This window comes from Hyla sarda, chromosome 7, assembly GCF_029499605.1.
Source record: "Hyla sarda isolate aHylSar1 chromosome 7, aHylSar1.hap1, whole genome shotgun sequence".
Classification (NCBI taxonomy): Eukaryota; Metazoa; Chordata; class Amphibia; order Anura; family Hylidae; genus Hyla; species Hyla sarda.
This window is the reverse complement of record NC_079195.1, coordinates 37,453,315-37,475,304: the sequence shown is the minus strand read 5'-3', so window position 1 is coordinate 37,475,304 and position 21,990 is coordinate 37,453,315. Positions and strand designations below refer to the sequence as shown.

General features: G+C 43.8%; 1 protein-coding gene across 1 annotated transcript; it reads left to right on the top strand.

Moving 5' to 3' along the window:
• The first annotated feature begins 460 nt into the window (after window positions 1–460).
• AVPI1 (arginine vasopressin induced 1) lies at window positions 461–18,173 on the top strand. The gene is made up of 3 exons (XM_056530873.1): window positions 461–640; window positions 13,644–13,984; window positions 17,408–18,173. The coding sequence occupies exons 2-3, from the start codon at window positions 13,665–13,667 to the stop codon at window positions 17,580–17,582; spliced, it is 495 nt and encodes a 164-aa protein (XP_056386848.1). The 5' UTR covers window positions 461–640; window positions 13,644–13,664; the 3' UTR covers window positions 17,583–18,173.
• Window positions 18,174–21,990: the final 3,817 nt, after the last annotated feature.

Below are 21,990 nucleotides of genomic sequence, written 5' to 3'. Positions count from 1 at the left end.
TCTATACATATGTGCATATATTTATGGTAAAAGACTCATATACCGTAATAAGAAAACCACAGGGGATAAAATGCCAAATAGAAGCGCCAAGACTAATACAAACACAAAAACTTCATCATGAAGTAATAAAATAAAGAATAAGATAAAATAAGGGGCAAGTAAAACCCCACAGAAGTCGTGTCTGATCACAGCTCAATGTTACACAATGCAGCTCTTAGTGGTGACGTCTATAGAAAGCCACGGCAGCCATCTTTATTGTCCTGTTTACATTGATCGCTGCTGCTATTGATAAAGATAAATCTGTCCACAACACCGGCTGCTCTATATCAACAAACCCATGTAGCGATGTTATCTCTACAGAGCATGCGCAGTGCTGGAGAGGAGGGGGGTTGGGCGCGCTCTTCACACAATCTCCTAAACTCTCCCCTGTGACGTCAATGGCTCCAAGCCACGTCTCCCGCCACTAGCGAGACCCCGCCCTCGAGCGCTCTGATTGGCTGAGTCTTGTCCTTGCGTCAACTACCTGGTGCGGGGCGGGGCCTGAGAGGTGAGATCCGCTGGTCAGTCTGCGGGAGATCGTTATGTCCGTGAACCGTACAGCGGCCGCTCCGTGCTGATCCGTTATACCGCGTCCGGACGGGTATGTGTCCTCTATAATGTTATAGTGTAATGTGCGCATAGTATATCATCTATACGTGTACTCCTATATGTATAGTGTATATCAGTGCCAGGTGCGGAACTACAACTCCCAGCATTTCCTGACAACCTATAAACCCGAACACTACACCGGTGCTCCCCAACCTGTGCTTCTCCAGCCAATACAAAACTACTGCTGAGGCTGTCCGGGCATGCTGGGAGTTGTAGTTTTGCAACAGCTGGAGCTCCACAGGTTGGGGAACACTGGTGTATACTATAGACAAGGAATGTGTGTAGCATAGGTCATATCTGTACAGTACATATGTCATGTGACCTCTCTCATATCTATATCGTCTATCTATCTCTCATATCTATCTATCTCTCATATCTATCTATCTCTCATATCTATCATCTATCTCATATATCTATCATCTATCTCATATATCTATATCATCTATCTCATATATCTATATCATCTATCTCATATATCTATATCATCTATCTCATATATCTATCATCTATCTCATATATCTATATCATCTATCTCTCATATCTATATCATCTATCTAGATCTCATATCTATATCTCATATCTATATCATCTATCTACCTATCACATATCTATCTATCTCAACTATATCATCTATCTAATATATATTTCATATCTATCTATCCATCCATCTATCTCCTATCTTTCTCATATTTATTTATCTATCTCATATTTATCTATCTCATATCTCTCTCTCTCTCTCCCTGTGAAACGCGTTACATCATTGGTGAATAAACGTATCCCTTTCCTTTGCGGTGTCCAGCGCCCTCTTACTCCCATCGTAGGTTTGGGGGAAGGATCTATATCGTGATTGGTCACATCCAGCATGAATCGGACACACTTAGGCCATGTTCACACGGCTGAATTTCTGAGCGGAATTTTTTCAGGAGTATTCTGCTCGGAAATTCCACTGCAGCAGAATCCCATTGATTTCATTAGGATTCTGGTGCCCTGTGCACACAGCGGAATTTCCCGATTTCGGCTAGACCTGTCTATTCTTTCTTTGAGTTCAGTTTGGAAATGCATTGCCGTCTATGAGATGGTGCATTTCCGAGTGGTCCTAGCGCCCACCACAACATTCAAATATGTGACATGTCCTCCCGTGTTTTCCCCGTGGACATTCTGCACGTTTTCAGCCGTGTGAACATGGCCTTAAAGGGCTTGTCCAGAAAACCTGTTTTTTTTTTTTTTTTTGTAAAACTTAAACTTTGTAAATTTTTGTATTTTATTTATTTATTTTTTTAAAGCACAAAAAAAGCCTTTTAAATATATATGTAGAGGTTTAGTTCTTTCCCGCTGTCCTCTGCTATGACTATGGTGATGTTATGTCCATTGCAATGTTACAACTACAGCGGCCATTGTGATCTGAGGTCATGTGATTGTACTGCGGACGAAACGTCACCAAAGGCTGCAGTCACACCGCGTATTAGCAATACAGTTCCCGTGTACATTTTCAATGTGAAAACTGTACAAAACCGTATTGAAAACCGTATGCCAAATGATACCTCCCGTTGCATCCATTATGCGTCCTGTACGGTTGTGTCCGTTTTTTTCCCCGTACCCAAAACCGTAGCCTATTGACCATATTGAAACCGTATGTGTGTTTTTTTTTAACATGGGAGTCGATGGGAACCGTACATAACCGTATGTGCGTACGATTCCATCCGATTTTCACCATACGGTTTTTGACTTCGCACAGTTTTTTTATTCTCTTGGAATTTCAATCAAACAAGTGAAACTTTATTTATAATGAAGTGAAAAGTTAAAAACGTAAACATTTTTTTCTTTAAAAAAAACGGATGCAATCATTTTTCAAACCGTATACAGATTAAAATTTGTACACACGTTTTGATACAGTTTAGGCTGCGTTCACACGGCCTTTAGACCCGTCCCGTTCTTCTCCCGTCAAAAACTTTTCCTGCATAAATTAGTTCAGCTTTCCGGTGCTCCCGTGGGCTGGAAAAGGTGGATACAGTCCTAGGAGACTCTTTCCTAGGACTGTTTCCACCTTTTCCAGCCCACCGGAGCGCCGGAAAGCTGAACTAATTTATGCAGGAAAAGTGCACAACCGCCGAGCTGAGAAGTTCGTGACGAATCGAATTTACTGTAAGTTCGCTCATCTCTAAAAAAAAAAAAAAAAAAAAAAAAAGACTTTATAAAAGAAAAAAAACAGCCAATAACGGATGCAAACGGATGTTATCTGTTTGTATCCATTTGGATCGGTTATTGTTCAGTTAAAGGGGTATTCCAGGCAAAACATTTTTTTTATATATCAACTGGCTCCGGAAAGTTAAACAGGTTTGTAAATTACTTCTATTAAAAAATCTTAATCCTTCCAATAGTTATTAGCTTCTGAAGTTGAGTTGTTGTTTTCTGTCTAACTGCTCTCTGATGACTCTCGTCCCGGGACGTGACATCATCATAGAGCAGTTAGACAGAAAACTTCAGAAGCTAATAACTATTGGAAGGATTAAGATTTATAACTTTCTGGAGCCAGTTGATATATATATATATATATATAAAAAAGTTTTTGCCTGGAATACCCCTTTAATAAACGGGAACATTATTTTTATTTTTTTTTTGCTCTGAGCATGCTCAGAAGTAAAAACGGATTGAAAAAAAACTGATGCAAACGGATGATATTAAGCTCATCTGTTTTCCATAGACTTCAATGTTAAATTTACTGTATCTCTTTTTCTACGGTTTTATTTTTATTTTATTTTTTTACGGAAGAAAAAATACTGCATGTGCCGTTTTTTCTGCCGTCAAAAAAACAGAAATGAGTGCAGACGGGTGCAAACGGATTGTAAAAAAAATCCCATTGACATGAATGTGATTTTTATTTTTTAAACGTTTTTTAATCCGTTTACAGCCTGCAAGAACGGAACCGAAAAGGGGATAAAAAAAAAGGGGACAGACGGCCGACGTTTAACTGTAAAAAAAAATATATATATATATAAAAAAAAAAAAAAAAAATTTCTAGCTTGTTTGAGACTACAACTCCCAGCATGTGATGCAAGGATACTATAGTTTCACTACATCTGGCCTGGTTGCTACCCTGTATTGCAGTATTTCCCAACCTATGAGCCTCCAGCTGTTGCAAAAACTACAACTCCTGGCATGCCCGGACAGCCTTCGTCTGTCCAGGCATGCTGGGAGTTGTAGTTTTGCAACAGCTGGAGGCTCATAGGTTGGGAAATACTGCTGTATTGTATACCATCAGTAAATTCCTCTGGCACCCAATTGTCAATTTTTCTGGATTATAGGACATTGACAGGTGGTCACGACTTAAAGGGGTACTCCTGTGGAAAACTTTTTTTAAATTTTTTTTTTTTAAATCAACTGGTGCCATAAAGTTAAACAGATTTGTAAATTACTTCTATTAAAAAATCTTAATCCTTCCAGTACTTTTTTAGGGTCTGTATACTACAGAGGCAATGGTTCTATTTTTGGAACACAGAGCTCTCTGCTGACATCATGACCACAGTGCTCTCTGCTGACATCTCTGTCCATTTTAAGAACTGTCCAGAGTAGGAGAAAATCCCCATAGAAAACATATGCTGCTCTGGACCATTCCTAAAATGGACAGAGATGTCAGCAGAGAGCACTGTAGTCATGATGTCAGCAGAGAGCTCTGTGTTCCAAAAAGAAAACCATTTCCTCTGTAGTATTCAGCAGCTAATAAGTACTGGAAGGATTAAGATTTTTTAATAGAAGTAATTTACAAATCTGTTTAACTTTATAGCACCAGTTGATTTAAAAAAGTTTTCCACGGGAGTACCCCTTTAAGACTTTTTCAGTTATCAAGAACAAACGCAACGGGCGCAGCCTCTTATCTCTGCGGCTGACGTCACGGTCACTGGAGGATACAATGGCCCCGGGAGACTCCGCTTTGTTTATGACATCTTCTTGCATTAGCTTGGACAGTACCTATGCTATTCCCAGCATTGTATTCAGGATTTGCGCTGCAGGAACATGTGAAAAAAAAGTGGACTCCCTACAGCTTAAAGGGGTACTCCGGTGGAAATTTTTTTAAATTTATTTTATTATTTTTTTTAAATCAACTGGTGCCAGAAAGTTAAACAGATTTGTAAATTATATGCAGAAACAGAGTATGCACTCACCGCTGGTAAGCTGCTACGGGCTCCGAGTCCGGGATCACCACTGCATGAATGTAGATGATAAGGGGCGCTCAGAGGCCTCTGAGCGCCCCTTATCGTCTACATTCATGCCGTGGTGACCCCTGACTCGGAGCCTGTAGCAGCTTACCAGCGGTGAGTGCATACTATCTTAGTTTCTGCATATATTGATATTTTACCTAGTGTGTGCACCCCGCAGGTGCTGCGCATTTATTGAAGGGAGTCCGGACGCTCCGTACAGTTACCTCATGGTATCGTATGTTTGCCTTTTCCACTTATTTGGTTTGCTACCTGGTGTGCTCTCTCCTTCTCGGATTTTATATGGAGATTTGTAAATTACTTCTATTAAAAAAATGTAAATCCTTCCAGTATTTATCAGCTGCTGTATGCTCCACAGGAAGTTCTTTTCTTTTTGAATTTCCTTTCTGCTTGACTATAGTGCTCTCTGCTGACACCTCTGTCCAGAGCAGGAGAGGTTTGCTATTGGGATTTGCTCCTCCTCTGGACAGTTCCTGACATGGACAGAGGTGTCAGCAGAGAGCATTGTGGTCAGACAGAAAGGAAATTCAAAAAGAACTTCCTGTGGAGCATACAGCAGCTAAGTACTGGAAGGATTAAGATTTTTTTAATAGAAGTAATTTACAAATCTGTTTAACTTTCTGGCACCAGTTAATTTACAAAAAAAAAAAAGAAAACATTTTCCACCGGAGTACCCCTTTAAGTACACTGCTCAAAAAATAAACACTTAAACAACACAATGTAACTCCAAGTCAATGACACTTCTGTGAAATCACACTGTCCACTCAGGAAGAACACTGATTGACAATCAATTTCACATGCTGTTGTGCAAATGGAACAGACAACAGGCGAGAATGATAGGAAATTAGCAAGACATCCCCAATAAAGGAGTGGTTCAGCAGGTGGTGACCACAGACCACTTCTCAGTTCCTATGCTTCCTGGCTGATGATTTGGTCACTTTTGAATGCTGGTGGTGCTTTCTCTCTAGTGGTAGCATGAGGCGGAGCCTACAACCCACACAAGTGGCTCATCAATGCGAGCTGTGGCGAGAAGGTTTGCTGTGTCTATCAGCGTAGTGTCCATAGCATGGAGGCGCTACCAGGAGACAGGCCAGTACATCAGGAGACGTGGAGGAGGCTGTAGAAGGGCAACAACCCAGCAGCAGGACCGCTACCTCCACCTTTGTACAAGGAGGAGCAGGAGGAGCACTGACAGAGCCCTGCAAAATGACCTCCAGCAGGCCACAAATGTGCATGTGTCCCCTCAAATGGTCAGAAACCGACATTCACAGGTGGGGCTTGTGCTTACAGCCCAACACCGTGCAGGATGTTTGGTATTTGCCAGAGAACGCAAAGATTAGAAAATTTGCCCCCTGGCGCCCTGTGCTCTTCACAGATGAAAGCAGGTTCCCACTGAGCACATGTGACAGACGTGACAGAATCTGGAGACGCCGTGGAGAACGTTCTGCTGCCTGCAAAATCCTCCAGCATGACCGGTGTGGGGTGGCATTTTTGGGGGATGCACAGCCCTCCATGTGCTTGACTGCCATTAGGTACCGAGATGAGATCCTCAGACCCTTGTGAGACCATATGCTGGTGCGGTTGTCCCCGGGTTCTTCCTAATGCAAGACAATACTAGACCTCATGTGGCTGGAGTGTGTCAGCAGTTCCTGCAAGAGGAAGGCATTGATGCTATGGACTGGCCGTCCGTTCCCCAGACCTGAATCCGATTGAGCACATCTGGGACATCATGTCTCTCTCCATCCACCAACGCCAAGTTGCACCACAGACTGTCCAGGAGTTGGCGGATGCATTAGTCCAGGTCTGGGAGGACATCCCTCAGGAGACCATCCACCACCTCATCAGGATCATGCCCAGGCGTTGTAGGGAGGTCATACGGGCACGTGGAGGCCACACACACTACTGAGCCTCATTGTGACTTGTTTTAAGGACATTACATAAAGTTGGATCAGCCTGTAGTGGGGTTTTCCACTTTGATTTTGAGTGTGACTCCATATCCAGACCTCCATGGGTTGATAAATTTGATTTCCATTGATATTTTTGTGTGATTTTGTTGTCAGCGCATTCACCTATGTAAAGACTTTCAAGTATTTAATAAGATTAGTTCATTCATTCAGATCTAGGATGTGTTATCTCAGTGTTCACTTTATTTTTTGAGCAGTGTATTAACGCTCTACTCTTGAGACAGTAATACAGTAGTGTATTCCCCATATGCACCTAATACTTCTCACAGCTGAGGCTTTGCTACATTTGTATCCAGTCACTTGAATGGTTGTTTCTACCCACACTGATACATTGTAGCGAATCGGTATAGGACAGAGAGAGAGGTGCTGCTGCTGATGGATTTAGCTCCAAGATGATTGTCTAGACCAGTGTTCCCCAATCTGACGCTTCAGCTGTTGCAACACTAAAACTCCCAGCATGCCCTTACCATTTTTAAAACCACACGCTCTGTGTGACAGTGCACCCCAACCAGCTGTTGCAAAGGTGTAGTTTTGTAGCAGCAGGGGAACACGAATACAGAATGTGACTTTGAAGGCTGTCAGGGTATGCTGTGATGATTGGAATTCTGTCGGAAGATGAGACAATGGGATTCTGATTTCTGCTATTATTTCCACAGCAAATTCTACAAAATATAAGATGCAATTCAGCCACATTTCTGCTCCAATTACCCCGGAGCAGAAAGGACACAGAATTAAGCAAAGAAATTGTCTGTAATGTGAACGTACCCAAGGGTTACAGTCGTACAACATGACATTGCATCATCACATCTATTAATTGCTAATGTAACCTGCAACGTGATGCAACCGCAACATGACCGTTTCCATAAATTTAGATTTTGCAATCATTGACCTTAAAGGAGAACTCTGTGATATAACAACTTATCCTCTATCCTAATGCACATGAGGCCCTCACTGACACTCATTATTCAGATATGCCTCCAATACGTAGGGGTCACCTCCACATTAGGTAGAAGCCCCCAGTAGGTAGGTAATCTCCCCTCCAATGGGTAGAGGCCCCCAGTAGGTAGGTAATCTCCCCTCCAATGGGTAGAGGCCCCCCAGTAGGTAGGTAATCCCCCTCCAATGGGTAGAGGCCCCCCAGTAGGTAGGTAATCCCCCTCCAATGGGTAGAGGCCCCCCAGTAGGTAGGTAATTCCCCTCCAATGGGTAGAGGCCCCCCAGTAGGTAGGTAATTCCCCTCCAATGGGTAGAGGCCCCCCAGTAGGTAGGTAATTCCCCTCCAATGGGTAGAGGCCCCCCAGTAGGTAGATAATCCCCCTCCAATGGGTAGAGGGCCCCCAGTAGGTAGGTAATCCCCCTCCAATGGGTAGAGGGGCCCCCAGTAGGTAGGTAATCCCCCTCCAATGGGTAGAGGGGCCCCCAGTAGGTAGGTAATCCCCCTCCAATGGGTAGAGGGGCCCCCAGTAGGTAGGTAATCCCCCTCCAATGGGTAGAGGGCCCCCAGTAGGTAGGTAATCTCCCCTCCAATGGGTAGAGGGCCCCCAGTAGGTAGGTAATCTCCCTCCAAAGGGTAGAGGCCCCTAGGAAGTAAGGAACCTCCTATTAGGTAGAAGTGTTCCCAATAAATCCCCTCCGAGAGAAAATTACACTCAACTTCTCTCCACTTCTGCGCTGAAGCCTCTGCCTCCTCCCCTCTTAGTGGTGCAGGACCTTCTCCAGCACCCTGCGCGATTATGCTGTTTTATTGTGCGGTAGGTCCAGAACGAGAAAGAGACCTTAGTGCGGGAGTGTAGTAAAGATGAGAGGAATTGTAATTTTTTTTTTCTTTTTTTATGGAAGCAATATCGTGGCAGAAACGACATCTCTGCTCACTGTTCGCACACCGTCCACGCAATCTCCAGCTATCGGGTACGTTGCACGAGTAAATGCAAATGTCCGGTATATGCACCAATACCAGTATCGGGACATCACTAACCTACTGTCATATCTCCAGCCGAAATCAGAGTCCCTGATACAAAATACACTTTGCCTTTCCAGGAGGATATCCCAGACACAACTAATACTTTTCACAGATGGAGGTTTGCTACAAATGTATCCAGTCTAGACTAAATCCTCCATGGACTAAAAAGCCAGGACTCCAGACATTTCACCTACACACACATACATTGTAGCAAACGATCAAGATGATCACCTGATGGGCCACAATTGTAGCAAACTCTCCTAGATGTGTTGTAAGGCTGCGTTCACACGGCCGTCTAGACCCGTCCCGTTCTTCTCCCGTCAAAAATAAAAACGGACTTAAAAAAACGGACAATAACGGATGCAAACGGAATTTATCTGTTTGTATCCGTTATTGTTCAGTTAATAAACCAAAATTTTTTTATTTTTTTGGTTCTGAGCATGCTCAGAAGTAAAAACAGATTAAAAAAAAATCTGTTAAACGGATGACTAGAGATGAGCGAACTTACAGTAAATTCGATTTGTCAGGAACTTCTCGGCTCGGCAGTTGATGACTTTTCCTGTGTAAATTAGTTCAGCCTTCAGGTGCTCCGGTGGGCTGGAAAAGGTGGATACAGTCCTAGGAAAGAGTCTCCTATCACTGTATCCACCTTTTCCAGCCCACTGGAGCACCTGAAGGCTGAACTCATTTACACAGGAAAAGTCATCAACTGACGAGCCGAGAAGTTCGTGACGAATTGAATTTACTGTAAGTTCGCTCATCTCTAGTAGTAATCATTAATTTCTTATTTTAGTATTGATTTTTTTATTGTATTAATAATCATTTTTTTATTAATTGATTTATTAATAATCTAAAAATAAAATACTAAAAAATAGTAATAATCATTAATTTTAGTATTATTTTGACCTTAAAGGCTCATCCGTTTTCCATCAACTTCAATGTTAAATTTACTGTATCCGTTTTCTTAATTATTTATTTATTTTTTTGATGGAAGAAAAAATACTGCATCTGCCGTTTTTTCTGCCGTAAAAAAAACCCCCTGAAATTAGTGCAGACGGGTACAAACAGATGTAAATGGATTGTAAAAAAAAAAAATAATCCAATTGACACGAATGGGATTTTTTTTAAACGGTTTTTAATCCGTTTACAGTCTGCAAGAACGGAACCAAAACGGGGATAAAAAAAACGGGGACAGACGGCCGTGTGAACGCTCCCTTAGATGTGTTTATTTTTTAAACCATAAATACTCACCAACATAAACCAGAAAAACATGACATCACATTGCAAAAACATTACAACAAACACAATAAAATATAGGAATACAATTTAATAAAAAAAAGCATATTAACATCAGATTTGTCCATTTTGTGGTAACATCTACCTCTTCAAACAAAACCCACGATTCTCACTTGGAAAATGTTTTCTTCTTGGTATATCCTAACCTGCGCCTACGAGACTCGCCAATTTCTAGAGGGACCAGGTGTAGAAGAATCTCCCTCTAAGGCAGTGGTCTTCAAACTGTGGCCCTCCAGATGTTGCAAAACTACAATTCCCAGCATGCCCGGACAGCCGTTGGCTGTCCGGGCATGCTGGGAGTTGTAGTTTTGCAACAGCTGGAGGGCCACAGTTTGAAGACCGCTGCTCTAAGGCAAACTCGCCAGCAACAAGCCGAATATAAGCTGAGGCCCCTAATTTCACACCAAAAACCCAGGAAAAGTTATTGACTCGACTATAAGCCTAGGGTGGGAAATACATCATCCCCTCCCATGTCATCATCACCGCCTGTCAATCCATTCATCAGTGGTCTTCAACCTGCGGACCTCCAGATGTTGCAAAACTACAACTCCCAGCATGCCCGGACAGCCATCGGCCTTCGTCATCAACCAGCCCCCCACCCCCCCTTTTGTTTTGTACTTGCCTCCCCTCGGCGGGAAGGAAGGGTGAGCTGGTCCGGGCCATCTATGCTGCAGGGACCGTCCGGTGGGGAGGGTTTGTCGTTGCGGGCTGTCCATTTTCACCGGGGGGGGGCCCTCTTCTCCGCCCTTCGGGCCCGGCCCCGGACTAGTGACGTTGCCTTGACAACGACGCACAGGGACGTTGTGCATGAACATCCCTGTGTGTCGTCGTCGAGGCAACGTCACTAGTCCGGGACAGCCCGCAACGACTAACCCTCCCCACCGGACGGTCCCTGCAGCATAGATGGTCCGGACCAGCTTACCCTTCCTTCCCTCCGAGGGGAGGTGAGTACAAAACAAAGGGGGGGGGGGGTGGATGATGTTGAAGACCACTGAGAAGGGATTGACAGGCGAAGAGTTCACTCGAGCATAAGCCGCGGGGGGCGTTTTCAGCACGAAAAATCTTGCTGAAAAACTCGGCTTATACTCGAGAATATACTGTAATATGTTGAAATAATATCCTTACTATATATTAAATAGCAAAACAAAGAGATCAAACAACAATTATTTAACTTTGGAAAAACAGACGTGAACCATTGAATAGAGAAAATACCTTTGATGCAGGAGACATTTTTGACAATCTTGTGAACTTTGGAAGAGTGGTTCAAGTTTAAAGTTTGCACCTTATTTATCATGAGGTTTGCACATCTTGAAAACGTTCCACAATATAGTCTAAAATACACCAACGTAGATACATGGCCGCTTGGTTCTCTTATTGCTGTCAATGGGGAGATTTTAGTTTTTATATTGATAAGAAATATATTCTAGATCTGCAGACCTGTTCAAGGCTTTGTTTTTAAAGAAGTCCAGGCCAGAACAGTCCCACAGGGCATCTCCCTTTCCAGGGGGGTATGAATAGTTTATAGCTTGCAGCCTTGTACCAGGAGGATTATTCGGCTCAGCGCAGATGTATATGTGCTCGGTGTTGTAATGATGTGACTCACACGGGCTGAGCCCCGGATCATGAGGCTGGCACCTCTCCAGGGCAGGAAGTGTTAGCCGGGATTTACGTAGATTGGCATGTGCCTGTGATGCAGCAGGAAGGCTCCTATCTCTTAGAGCGGTTGTGTTACAGTGTATCGCCGTCATGTGTACCCGAGCGACGAGACACATTGCTGTTTATCACTATCATGTGGGAAGAGTAACATCCTGCACTGGAAACCGCAACCAAACCATGTGATCACGTCACGACCTCAATAGACGCAAATAAAGAGATTGTAACAGTGGTGGGGAAAAGGGGGCAATATACATGTGTTGTGGCGTTTTTTCTGTTTTGTGTTTTTTATTTTTTATCATAATCTCCTGAAGTCAATGGGAGCAACAACGCCAGTTTCTTGAGATAAAAACCAAAGCAAAAAACACACCATTCCCAGTTGACTCCCAGCTAACATCTCTCCGCACCATGTGGCACGTGTGTGTGTGTATATAATATACACCCCCCCCCTTTACAAGTACAGTCGCAGGTGGGGGGTTTGACTGGGGCGGTACACCTGTCAAACCGTAACGCAGGTGTCCTAAGGCGAGCTCAGGGAGGACAGAAACCTCCAGTGGAGCAGAAGGGCAATACCCCCCCCCTTACAGGCACGCCCTCCCCCCCTTACACGCACGCATGCACCCCCCCTTACACGCACGCTCGCACACTAGGGATCGTCCGATATCGTTTTTTTAGGGCCGATACCGATAATCGGTGCAGGTTAGGGCCGATAGCCGATAACTTATACCGATATTCCGGTATAAGTTATCGGCTATTTAACCCCCTGCGACACTGCTGCAGATCATTGATTTAAAGCGGGCGCTTTAAATCAATGATCTGCAGTGGCTTTTGCGGGGCCATAGGCCACCCCCTTCTCTCCCCCTACCTGTCAGGGTGGTCCGGGCCATCTATCCTTCCTTCCTGTAGTGTCCGGGGGCGTTTCGGGTGAAGAGTGAACCGGTCCGGGCTTTCATTCTTCTCCGGGGGTCATCTTCTCCACTCCGGGCAGGCTCCGGCCTAGTACGCTGCATAGACGCCGCTGCGCAGTGACGCCCGTGCGCAGCGACGCACCTGATGTCACGGCGTAGCGGCGTCTATGCAGTGTACTAGGCCGGAGCCTGCCCGGAGTGGAGAAGAGGACCCCCGGAGAAGGACAGCCCGGACCGGTTCACCCTCCACCCGGAACGCCTCCGGACTCTACAGGAACGATGGATGGCCCAGACCACCCCCATTACGGGTAAGTTAAATTTTTTTTTATTGACTCGGAGGGTGGGGCCCGACCGGTATAGCGGTATGGGCAAAAATCCATACCGGTATACCGCCCAGCATCACGGTGGGGGGGGGGAGGGGGTGCGACGCGGGTTGGGGGGGTGGCGGTCGCGGTGCGGTGGGGGCGGTGCGGGGGGCGGGGCATTATCGGCAAGGTAATTGCCGATACCGATAATGCCCAAAATCGTGATTATCGGCCATACCGATAATCGGTCGATCCCTAGCGCACACCCCCTCTCCTTACACGTACGCACCCCCCCTTACACCCCCTACCTACACGCACGCACCCACCCCCTACACAATTATGGAATACAAAGCCAGCAACAGATTATAAATGGAGAACACTTATAATTAAAAGGCTGAACTTGTGAACACACCCCTGGGCTAGGAATCAAGTGAGTGTAATATGGATGCATTTTGCCCTAGAGATTTAAGGGTTAACCCTGCACGGTTATGTAATCATGGTGGAGACACACCTGACCATGACATAAACCAGAACGAGTAAGAAGAACTGAAACTCTTGATTTGCATAGATATGTGGGTGGTGGAGGGATCAGACCATGTACGGTCGCCCTCAGCATTTTTGTGGTTCCACATAGAACCCAAAGCCACATCTGACGTGAGATCCTGCTACATCTCATGTATGTTCTTTCCCTGCAGTGTATCCCAGGCTGTGGTATCATGGGCACGCCGGCGTCTGTGGTCAGCTCCCCTGCAGCAGCGTGGCAGGCCCCGGAACCCCGCACCAGGAAGAAGGCCTCCGCCAACATCTTCAAAGACATTGACCTCCTACAGATACAGACGCTCTTCCGCACCAGCGGGGATGAGTGCGCAGATGAGCGAGCTCAGATCATTTACGACTACGCCGGAGACAGGCGCATCGCAGAAGCCTTGAACAACCTTCGGAGAAAGAAACGGAACAAGGGGTTTCATTTATCGCACCCCAAGCTGAGCGCTGATGGGATCGGAGGACTGTCTGTGCAGAATTTCAGTCAACTCTGGTAAGGCCCCTTTCACACTACATAATTAGGCTGGGTTCACACTACGATTTGAACTACGGTTCCCGTATACGGCTGGGAGGAGGGGTGGGCGGGGCTTAATCGCGGCACCCGCACTCAGCCGTATTCGGGAACCGTATTTAATGCTTGTCTATGAGCCGACCGGAGTGAACCGCAGCCTCCGGTCGGCTGCTTTTTCGGCCGTATGCGGTTTCCCGACCGCAGGCAAAAACGTGGTCGACCATAGACATGCATTAAATACGGTTCCCGAATACGGCTGAGTGCGGGCGCCGCGATTAAGCCCCGCCCACCCCGGAGGCTGCGGTTCACTCCGGTCGGCTCATAGACATACACTAACTACGGTTCCCGAATACACTAACTACGGTTCCCGTTACTATCTTCCGTTGCAAAACTAAAACTCCCAGCATGCCCGGACAGCCAACGGCTGTCCGGGCATGCTGGGAGTTGTAGTTTTGCAACATCTGGAGGTCCGCAGGATGAAGACCACTGCTATAGAGCAGTGGTCTCCCAACTGTGGACCTCCAGCTGTTGCAAAACTACAACTCCCAGTATGCCCAGACAGCCGTTGGCTGTCTGGGCATGCTGGAAGTTGTGGTTTTGCAACAGCTGGAGGTCCACAGTTGGGAAACCACTGCTATAAAACATGTGGAAACATCCAACCACACTAACCCAGACTTAAGTATGGAGGAGAAGGGGTTGTCCTACTAAAACATCTCAATATCATATTCCCTATTTGCCATAGAGGGGCTTTAGCATAATATTTTGGCAGTTTTATTTTTTGCTTTTTGACTTCTAATAGCAATGAGTAATATATATTATTTATTTATAATATATTTAGAAATGTTGCTGAAATAAACCAGGAAAGTGGGTGCCAGCGCTCCAAACCCGATCACGGTTCACACTAATAGAAAAATAGCAACGCAGCACTTCAAAAAAATTGTGAAAAAAATAATTTATTCAGCCTATATATATATATATATATATATATATATATATATATATATATATATATATATATATATATATATATATATATATATATATATATATATATATTAATATTTTTATTTAATATTATTTATTAATGTTTTATTCATATTTTATCAATTTTTATTATTTATATATATATTTTTGGGCCACCAGTTGTACTTGGATATAAATATATATTATATAATAAAAAAATGTTTTGTTTTTTTATCCCACAAATTTCCAAACAAACCTCATCATGTTCATTTCACGTTTTTCTGTTTACAATTAAGAATGTCGTCGCCACCTTCAATTTTACTTGCTAAAATTATAACTTTTTGTAAGGAAAGAAGTATGCTTAAAATTGTCCTTCTGACCCCTATAACTTTTCTTTTTTTTTTTCGTAAAAGGGCTAATTTGGGGGGATTTTTGATTGCTTTTTTTATTCACTTTTCTGGTATATAAAGTGACCAAAAAAATCAGCTATTCTGGGCTGTGGTATTCTTTTTGTTTCCTTACGCCATTAAACTTAAATTCACATTTATTTACACTTTTTTGTTTTTTTTTTACGTCTTCTCCGCTAAGCTACTGCCAAGTGATTAAAAAAAAAAATTCCCCCCAATTTAGATGCCGCAATCAACTTTTTTTTGCGGCATCTAAATGATTAATGACTGACAATAGCGATGTCTGGTATTAGCTGTGGATTCTCATTGCTGATAGCAAGCGGGACCAACCGGGTATGAAGCGTTCTCACCTCCTGAGCGCACTTCGCAAGAGTAGGATATACATATACGTCCTGTGTCCTTAATGAGTTAAAGGTGTGGCCCCTCCATTAAAGGAGAAATGTGGCGCACAACTTTTTACTTCAATAGTGCCCGGGCTGCAAAAACGTTGTGCAGAGATCGGCGTCCCATTCCTCTGCTGCTACTCTGCTCCCTGCTTCTTAGGCTCGGAACATCACACTGCAGTCTGCGTATCGCCGGCCGCATCGGTGTCCTGCCTCGGCTGGTGATAGGCTGAGCACACGGTCATGTAAGGAGCTTGTGCCCCGCCCTCTCCCTGCTGCCCGGGCTCCTTACATGACCGTGTGCTCAGCCTATCACCGGCCGAGGCGGGACATCACTGTGGCCGGCAATACGCTGACTGCAGTGTGACGTTCTGAGCAGCGCCAGAGGAACAGGTCACCAATATCGGCGCAACGGGGGAACATATTTATTTATTTTTTTGCTTGCAGCCTGGGCACAGGGAAGTTAAGTTTAGTGCCACATTTCTACTTTAAATATCATATTTGTTGCTTAAATATTCTCACATTGTTAAAAATTAGATTTACTTGCATAGTGTGGCAACACCTGGTGTTCAAAGAGAAGAGCAATGTGCCCGACCTTCTACTGAGTGGAGTGCTGGCGGACACACTTGCTTTATTCTGCCCATTCACCTACAGAGCGGAGTTCTGGAGGACACACATGCTCACTGCCCATCCACCTACTAAGCGGAGTGCTGGAGGACACACATGCTGTATTCTGCCCATTCACCTACAGAGCGGAGTTCTGGAGGACACACTTGCTTTATTCTGCCCATTCACCTACAGAGCGGAGTTCTGGAGGACACACATGCTCACTGCCCATCCACCTACAGAGCGGAGTTCTGGAGGACACACATGCTGTATTCTGCCCATTCACCTACAGAGCGGAGTTCTGGGGGTCACACATGTTGTATTCTGCTCATCCACCTACTGAGCGGAGTGCTGGGGGTCACACATGCTCACTGCTCATCCACCTACTGAGCGGAGTGCTGGAGGACACACATGCTGTATTCTGCCCATTCACCTACAGAGCGGAGTTCTGGGGGTCACACATGTTGTATTCTGCTCATCCACCTACTGAGCGGAGTGCTGGGGGTCACACATGCTCACTGCTCATCCACCTACTGAGCGGAGTGCTGGAGGACACACATGCTGTATTCTGCTCATCCACCTACTGAGCGGAGTGCTGGGGGTCACACATGCTGTATTCTGCCCATTCACCTACAGAGCGGAGTTCTGGGGGTCACACATGTTGTATTCTGCTCATCCACCTACTGAGCGGAGTGCTGGAGGACACACATGCTGTATTCTGCTCATCCACCTACTGAGCGGAGTGCTGGGGGTCACACATGCTGTATTCTGCCCATTCACCTACAGAGCGGAGTTCTGGGGGTCACACATGTTGTATTCTGCTCATCCACCTACTGAGCGGAGTGCTGGGGGTCACACATGCTGTATTCTGCTCATCCACCTACTGAGCGGAGTGCTGGGGGTCACACATGCTGTATTCTGCTCATCCACCTACTGAGCTTCTAAAAACTCTGCAAATGACACTATTGACGGCATTTCTATATGTGATATTAGATTCCCCTCCTGGCTGTTCTTTTCTCATAATCTTTCTTTTTCTTCGCTTCCAGCATCAGTGAGGAGGGGGCTTCCGGAGAGGAGGATCCTGCCCAGCCCGTCGGTGATCCCCAAGAACAGCCGACACACTGCACGACCAACAAAACTGCAATCCAGCGAACAAAGAATAAACTAAAGCGGCACCAGAAGAGACAGATCTCCAGCTACCTGCACCAGATAAAGCGATGATCTGCGCACAGTCACCGTACGGTGTAACCGCTGCTCGCGCACAGAATGAAGACTGCTATGCAAGGAAAGGCAGCCGGCTTACCGGGACCGGTTGTCCCTTGTGAATTGTTGCACTACCGATTCCATATACTTATGTAACACTCCAAAACACATTTGTGAATAGGAACTTTACGTTCTGGAGACCTAAATGGATGTATTTATTGCATGCAGCTGTAGGAAATAGGAGAGCTGCAGGAGGGAAACACTACGCACCCACTGATCATGTAGAACCTTCCAATCATGGTCTATTGATCGTTAGGAAAGTTCTCATGGCTGCGTCTTTATAGTCAGATCGGCTCTTGGTGGGACGTCATTGGCTTCTTCCGTATGCTGTCCACCCCGATATGAGGATGGGTACGGTCAGGGATGTGATCGGCCCCTTTCTACCGATACAGTAATTGTCACAGGAAAATGTCTACTCGGAAAAGACGAGGAACGAGAAGTGTATAGTCTGAAAAAAATGTCTCTCGTTGCAGCATGTAAATAATGTCCATGTTCTTGTGTTGGAAAAACCTCGTTTTCTGCTCAATCAATAAAAAAAAAATGAAAGCATTGTCATGTCTTGGGCTTTACTGCAAATAGTCTGCATCTATATATTTTTTAAATGCTAATTTAACAAATACAATACTAATAATTCTTAAATGATTATTACTATTTTTGTTAGTATTATTTTTAGATTATTATGATTACTTATTATTAAAAATCAAATAAAAATGTATTCAGGCTTATTTAATACAATAACAAAATAATACTAAAATAAATTAATGATTATTACTATTTTTGTTAGTATTATTTTTAGATTATTATTTATTAAAACTCCAGTTATAAAAAATAATTCAAGGATTATTTAATATACAATAACACAACAAAATAATACTAAAATTAATGATATTACTATTTTTGTTAGTATTTTATTTTTAGATTATTATTAATAGTAAATCCATTAATTAAAAAATGATTATTAATAATACAATAAAAAAATCAATACTAAAATAAGAAATTAATGATTACTAGAGATGAGTGAACTTACAGTAAATTCGATCAGTCACGAACTTCTCGGCTCGGCAGTTGATGACTTATCCTGCATAAATTAGTTCAGCTTTCCGGTGCTCCTGTGGGCTGGAAAAGGTGGATACATTCCTAGGAGACTCTTTCCTAGGAATGTATCCACCTTTCCCAGCCCACCGGAGCACCTGAAGGCTGAACTAATTTATGCAGGATAAGTCAACAACTGCTGAGCCGAGAAGTTCGTGACAGATGAGCGAACTTACAGTAAATTTGATCAGTGTGTTTACTCTTATCACTACCTGCCAATACATCTTATATCTGTGACAGGCCGGGTTCACAACACGTTTTTGCACTACAGTTCCCGTATACGTTTCAATTTGGAAACCGTACGGTTTGCATCCGGTTGTGTCCGTTTTACATCCTTTACGGTTTTGTCAGTTTTTTTTTTTTTTTCCCCGTACCCAAAACAGTAGCCTACCACGGTTTTCGGTCCGGGTGAAAAACTGTATTGAAACGTATACATTTTTCTAAAAATGGGTGTCAATGGGAACCGTATGTGCGTACAGTTCCATCCGGTTTTTGTCTTTGCACAGTTTTTTTTTCTATCAAACAAGTGAAACTTTATTCATAATGGAGTGAAAAGAGGAAAACGTGTACCTTTTTTTTTCTTAAAAAAATGGATGCAACCGGACATCATTTTTCAAAGCGTATACGGATTAACATTTTTACACACATTTTCATAGTGTTTAGTCAGGTTTTTTAGGAATCAGTTTTTTTTAATCAAAAACCTGATATGGGAACTGTATTGCAGAAACATGGTGTGAACCCAGCCCTATTGTGGTAAGCATGTATTCGCACGGAGCACTTCTGTTGGAGTATGCTGAGTCGGGGTAATCGAGTGTGAATTACACACCTGTTGTATAGACCAGACTTGCTCTGTCAGTTCTTGTATTTTAATGTAGGTGTTTATATGCTCTCATAAAGTTGGCATTTTTGTTGTTAACTCCTGACTGGACTTGATTTTGTAGTTGGGTGTGTTTGGATGTTTTTTAGTCATAGTTTAACACTTATTTTAGGTGTATAGTTCTAGAGATGTTCTCCTTTTGGACAGGATCTGTGTTAAATGGATCCTTTGACAATAGGTTGGTGCCAGTGTTCCCCTGTTGGTATCTTGAGCGATCAGTGTAATCTGTGGGAAAACCTGGCAGTAAGATTCCTGCAGTGCCACCACAGGAGAAGAGAAGCATTACATAGTGACCCTTTTAAATCAGTAAGGCTATGTTCACACATCGGCAATTCCGCATAAAGATGCTAAATTCCGTCCAAATGATGTGGCCGTGGAATTCCGCATGAATTCTCAGTGTACAGAAAACAGGGCTTTTTTTTCATTTCTTTCGTAACATTTTTGCGGAGAAAAAAAAAAGCCATATTCACTTCAATGGGCTTTCGCATCTGAATTCTGCAAACATTTAGGACAGGACTTTTCTTTTTGAAGAATGCAGAATTTTTGCAGTGGACATTCTGTAGTGTGAATGGGACTGCGGAATCGCATTTGAAATTCCTAAGGATGTAAACGCATGCAGAATTTCCATGCGGAAATTCTGAGGTGTGAACATAGTCATGGCCGTAAATGTTGGCACCGCTGAAATTTTTCAAGAAAATGAAGTATTTCTCACAGAAAAGGATTGCAGTAACACATGTTTTGCTATACACATGATTATTCCCTTTGTGTGTATTGGAGCGAACCAAAAAAAAGGGAGGAAAAAAAAAGCAAATTGGACGTAATGTCACAACAAAAATGGGCTGGACAAAATGATTGGCACCCTTTCAAAATTGTTTCAAGCATGTGATGCTCCTTTTAAACTCACCTGGAGCAAGTAACCGGTGTGGGCAATATACAAATCACACCTGAAAGCAGATAAAAAAGGAGAGAAGTTCACTTAGTCTTTGCATTGTGTGTCTGTGTGTGCCACATTAAGCATGGACAATAAAAAGAGAACTGTCTGAGGACTTAAGAACCAAAATTGTGGAAAAATAACAATCTCAAGGTTACAAGTCCATCTCCAGAGATCTAGATTTCCCTTTGTCCACAGTGCGCAACATTATCAAAAAGTTTGCAACCCATGGCACTGTAACTAATCTCCCTGGGCGTGGAGAGAAGCAAAACATTTATGAAAGGTGTCAAAGCAGGATAGTCTGGATGGTAGATAAGCAGCCCCAAACAAGTTCCAAAGATAGTTAGTTATGCAGGACAGGACAAATTCTCCAGAGCGCCCTTTTGTACCCACTCTTTTCTGTGTTTAAAGGGGTTATCCAGGATTAGAAAAACAGCACCACACCTGACCTCAGGTTGTGTGTGTCATTGCAGCTTGGTTCCAAGACGTGAATAGAGCCAAACTGTAATAACAAACAACTTGAGAACAGGAGTGGCACTGTTTTGTTAGAAGAAATCAGCTGTTTTTCTATTCCCAGATAACCCCCTTTAAGAGATGAGGAGTCTGAACAGAGAAAAGAAAATTAACAATTTTGGCATTTGGAAATTTCTTTTGCATTTACCATGCGGGATCAGGAATGCCATAATTTAATACTTTGGACAAATGGCTTAATTTTTCCTTTGGTGGAGGGGTGATTAGGATTTTTATTAGGGGGGCGTAGGGTGCTCTCCTATGCTGCCTCCTGGTGACAGCTTCTTATGCCGGTTGGGAGAGTACAAATTGAGGCCAGGAAACACCCTCTGCTACTGCTCCTCTGTAGCCGTGCCACAGCCTTGTGAGAGAAGGTGCAGGAGGAGCTACCACCAGGGGCAGCACAGAGCAGTGTCCTCAGCACAGGTGGCTCAGCGCTAGATTAAAAAGAGATACATCAGATGCTTTATGTATCTAATTACTATAAGCCGCTGGTGCTTGAGCTGACGAACCTAGGTGCCAGGATTAAATTCTCAGTCGCCACGGCAACCTGGCGCCTGGGTTTTGTCGAGTCCTGGCTAAGAGACAGTTGGTAGTTAGAGAAGAAAACGATGCCTCGTGAACAAATAACTGCAGCACGATAAGTTAAAGATTGTGAAGAAGGAAAGGCGCGTAGAGTCCAACAAATGAGAAAACAAAATTTGTCTGCATAATTGCTATCTTTAATGTACATTTTATAGGAAAAACATGTTAACTGACGCCATACTGCCCAATCCATTTTCCATTGATTTGCATTATTAAAAAGAAAAAAAATAAAGAAAAACTAATTGGAACATGTCTGTTTTTTTCCCCATTGAACAAAAATGTGAGGTTTCCCTGACCATATCGAACAGTGCACATGCTTAAAGGGGTTCTCCGGTGCTTAGACATTTTATCCCCTATCTAAAGGATAGGGG

Excerpts from the sequence above, each read along its gene's own strand:
- AVPI1 (XM_056530873.1), top strand. The coding sequence starts at position 13,665 with ATGGGCACGCCGGCGTCTGTGGTCAGCTCCCCTGCAGCAGCGTGGCAG. Across the intron at positions 13,985-17,407 it reads CAGAATTTCAGTCAACTCTG|CATCAGTGAGGAGGGGGCTT; the intron begins GTAAGGCCCCTT and ends CTTCGCTTCCAG.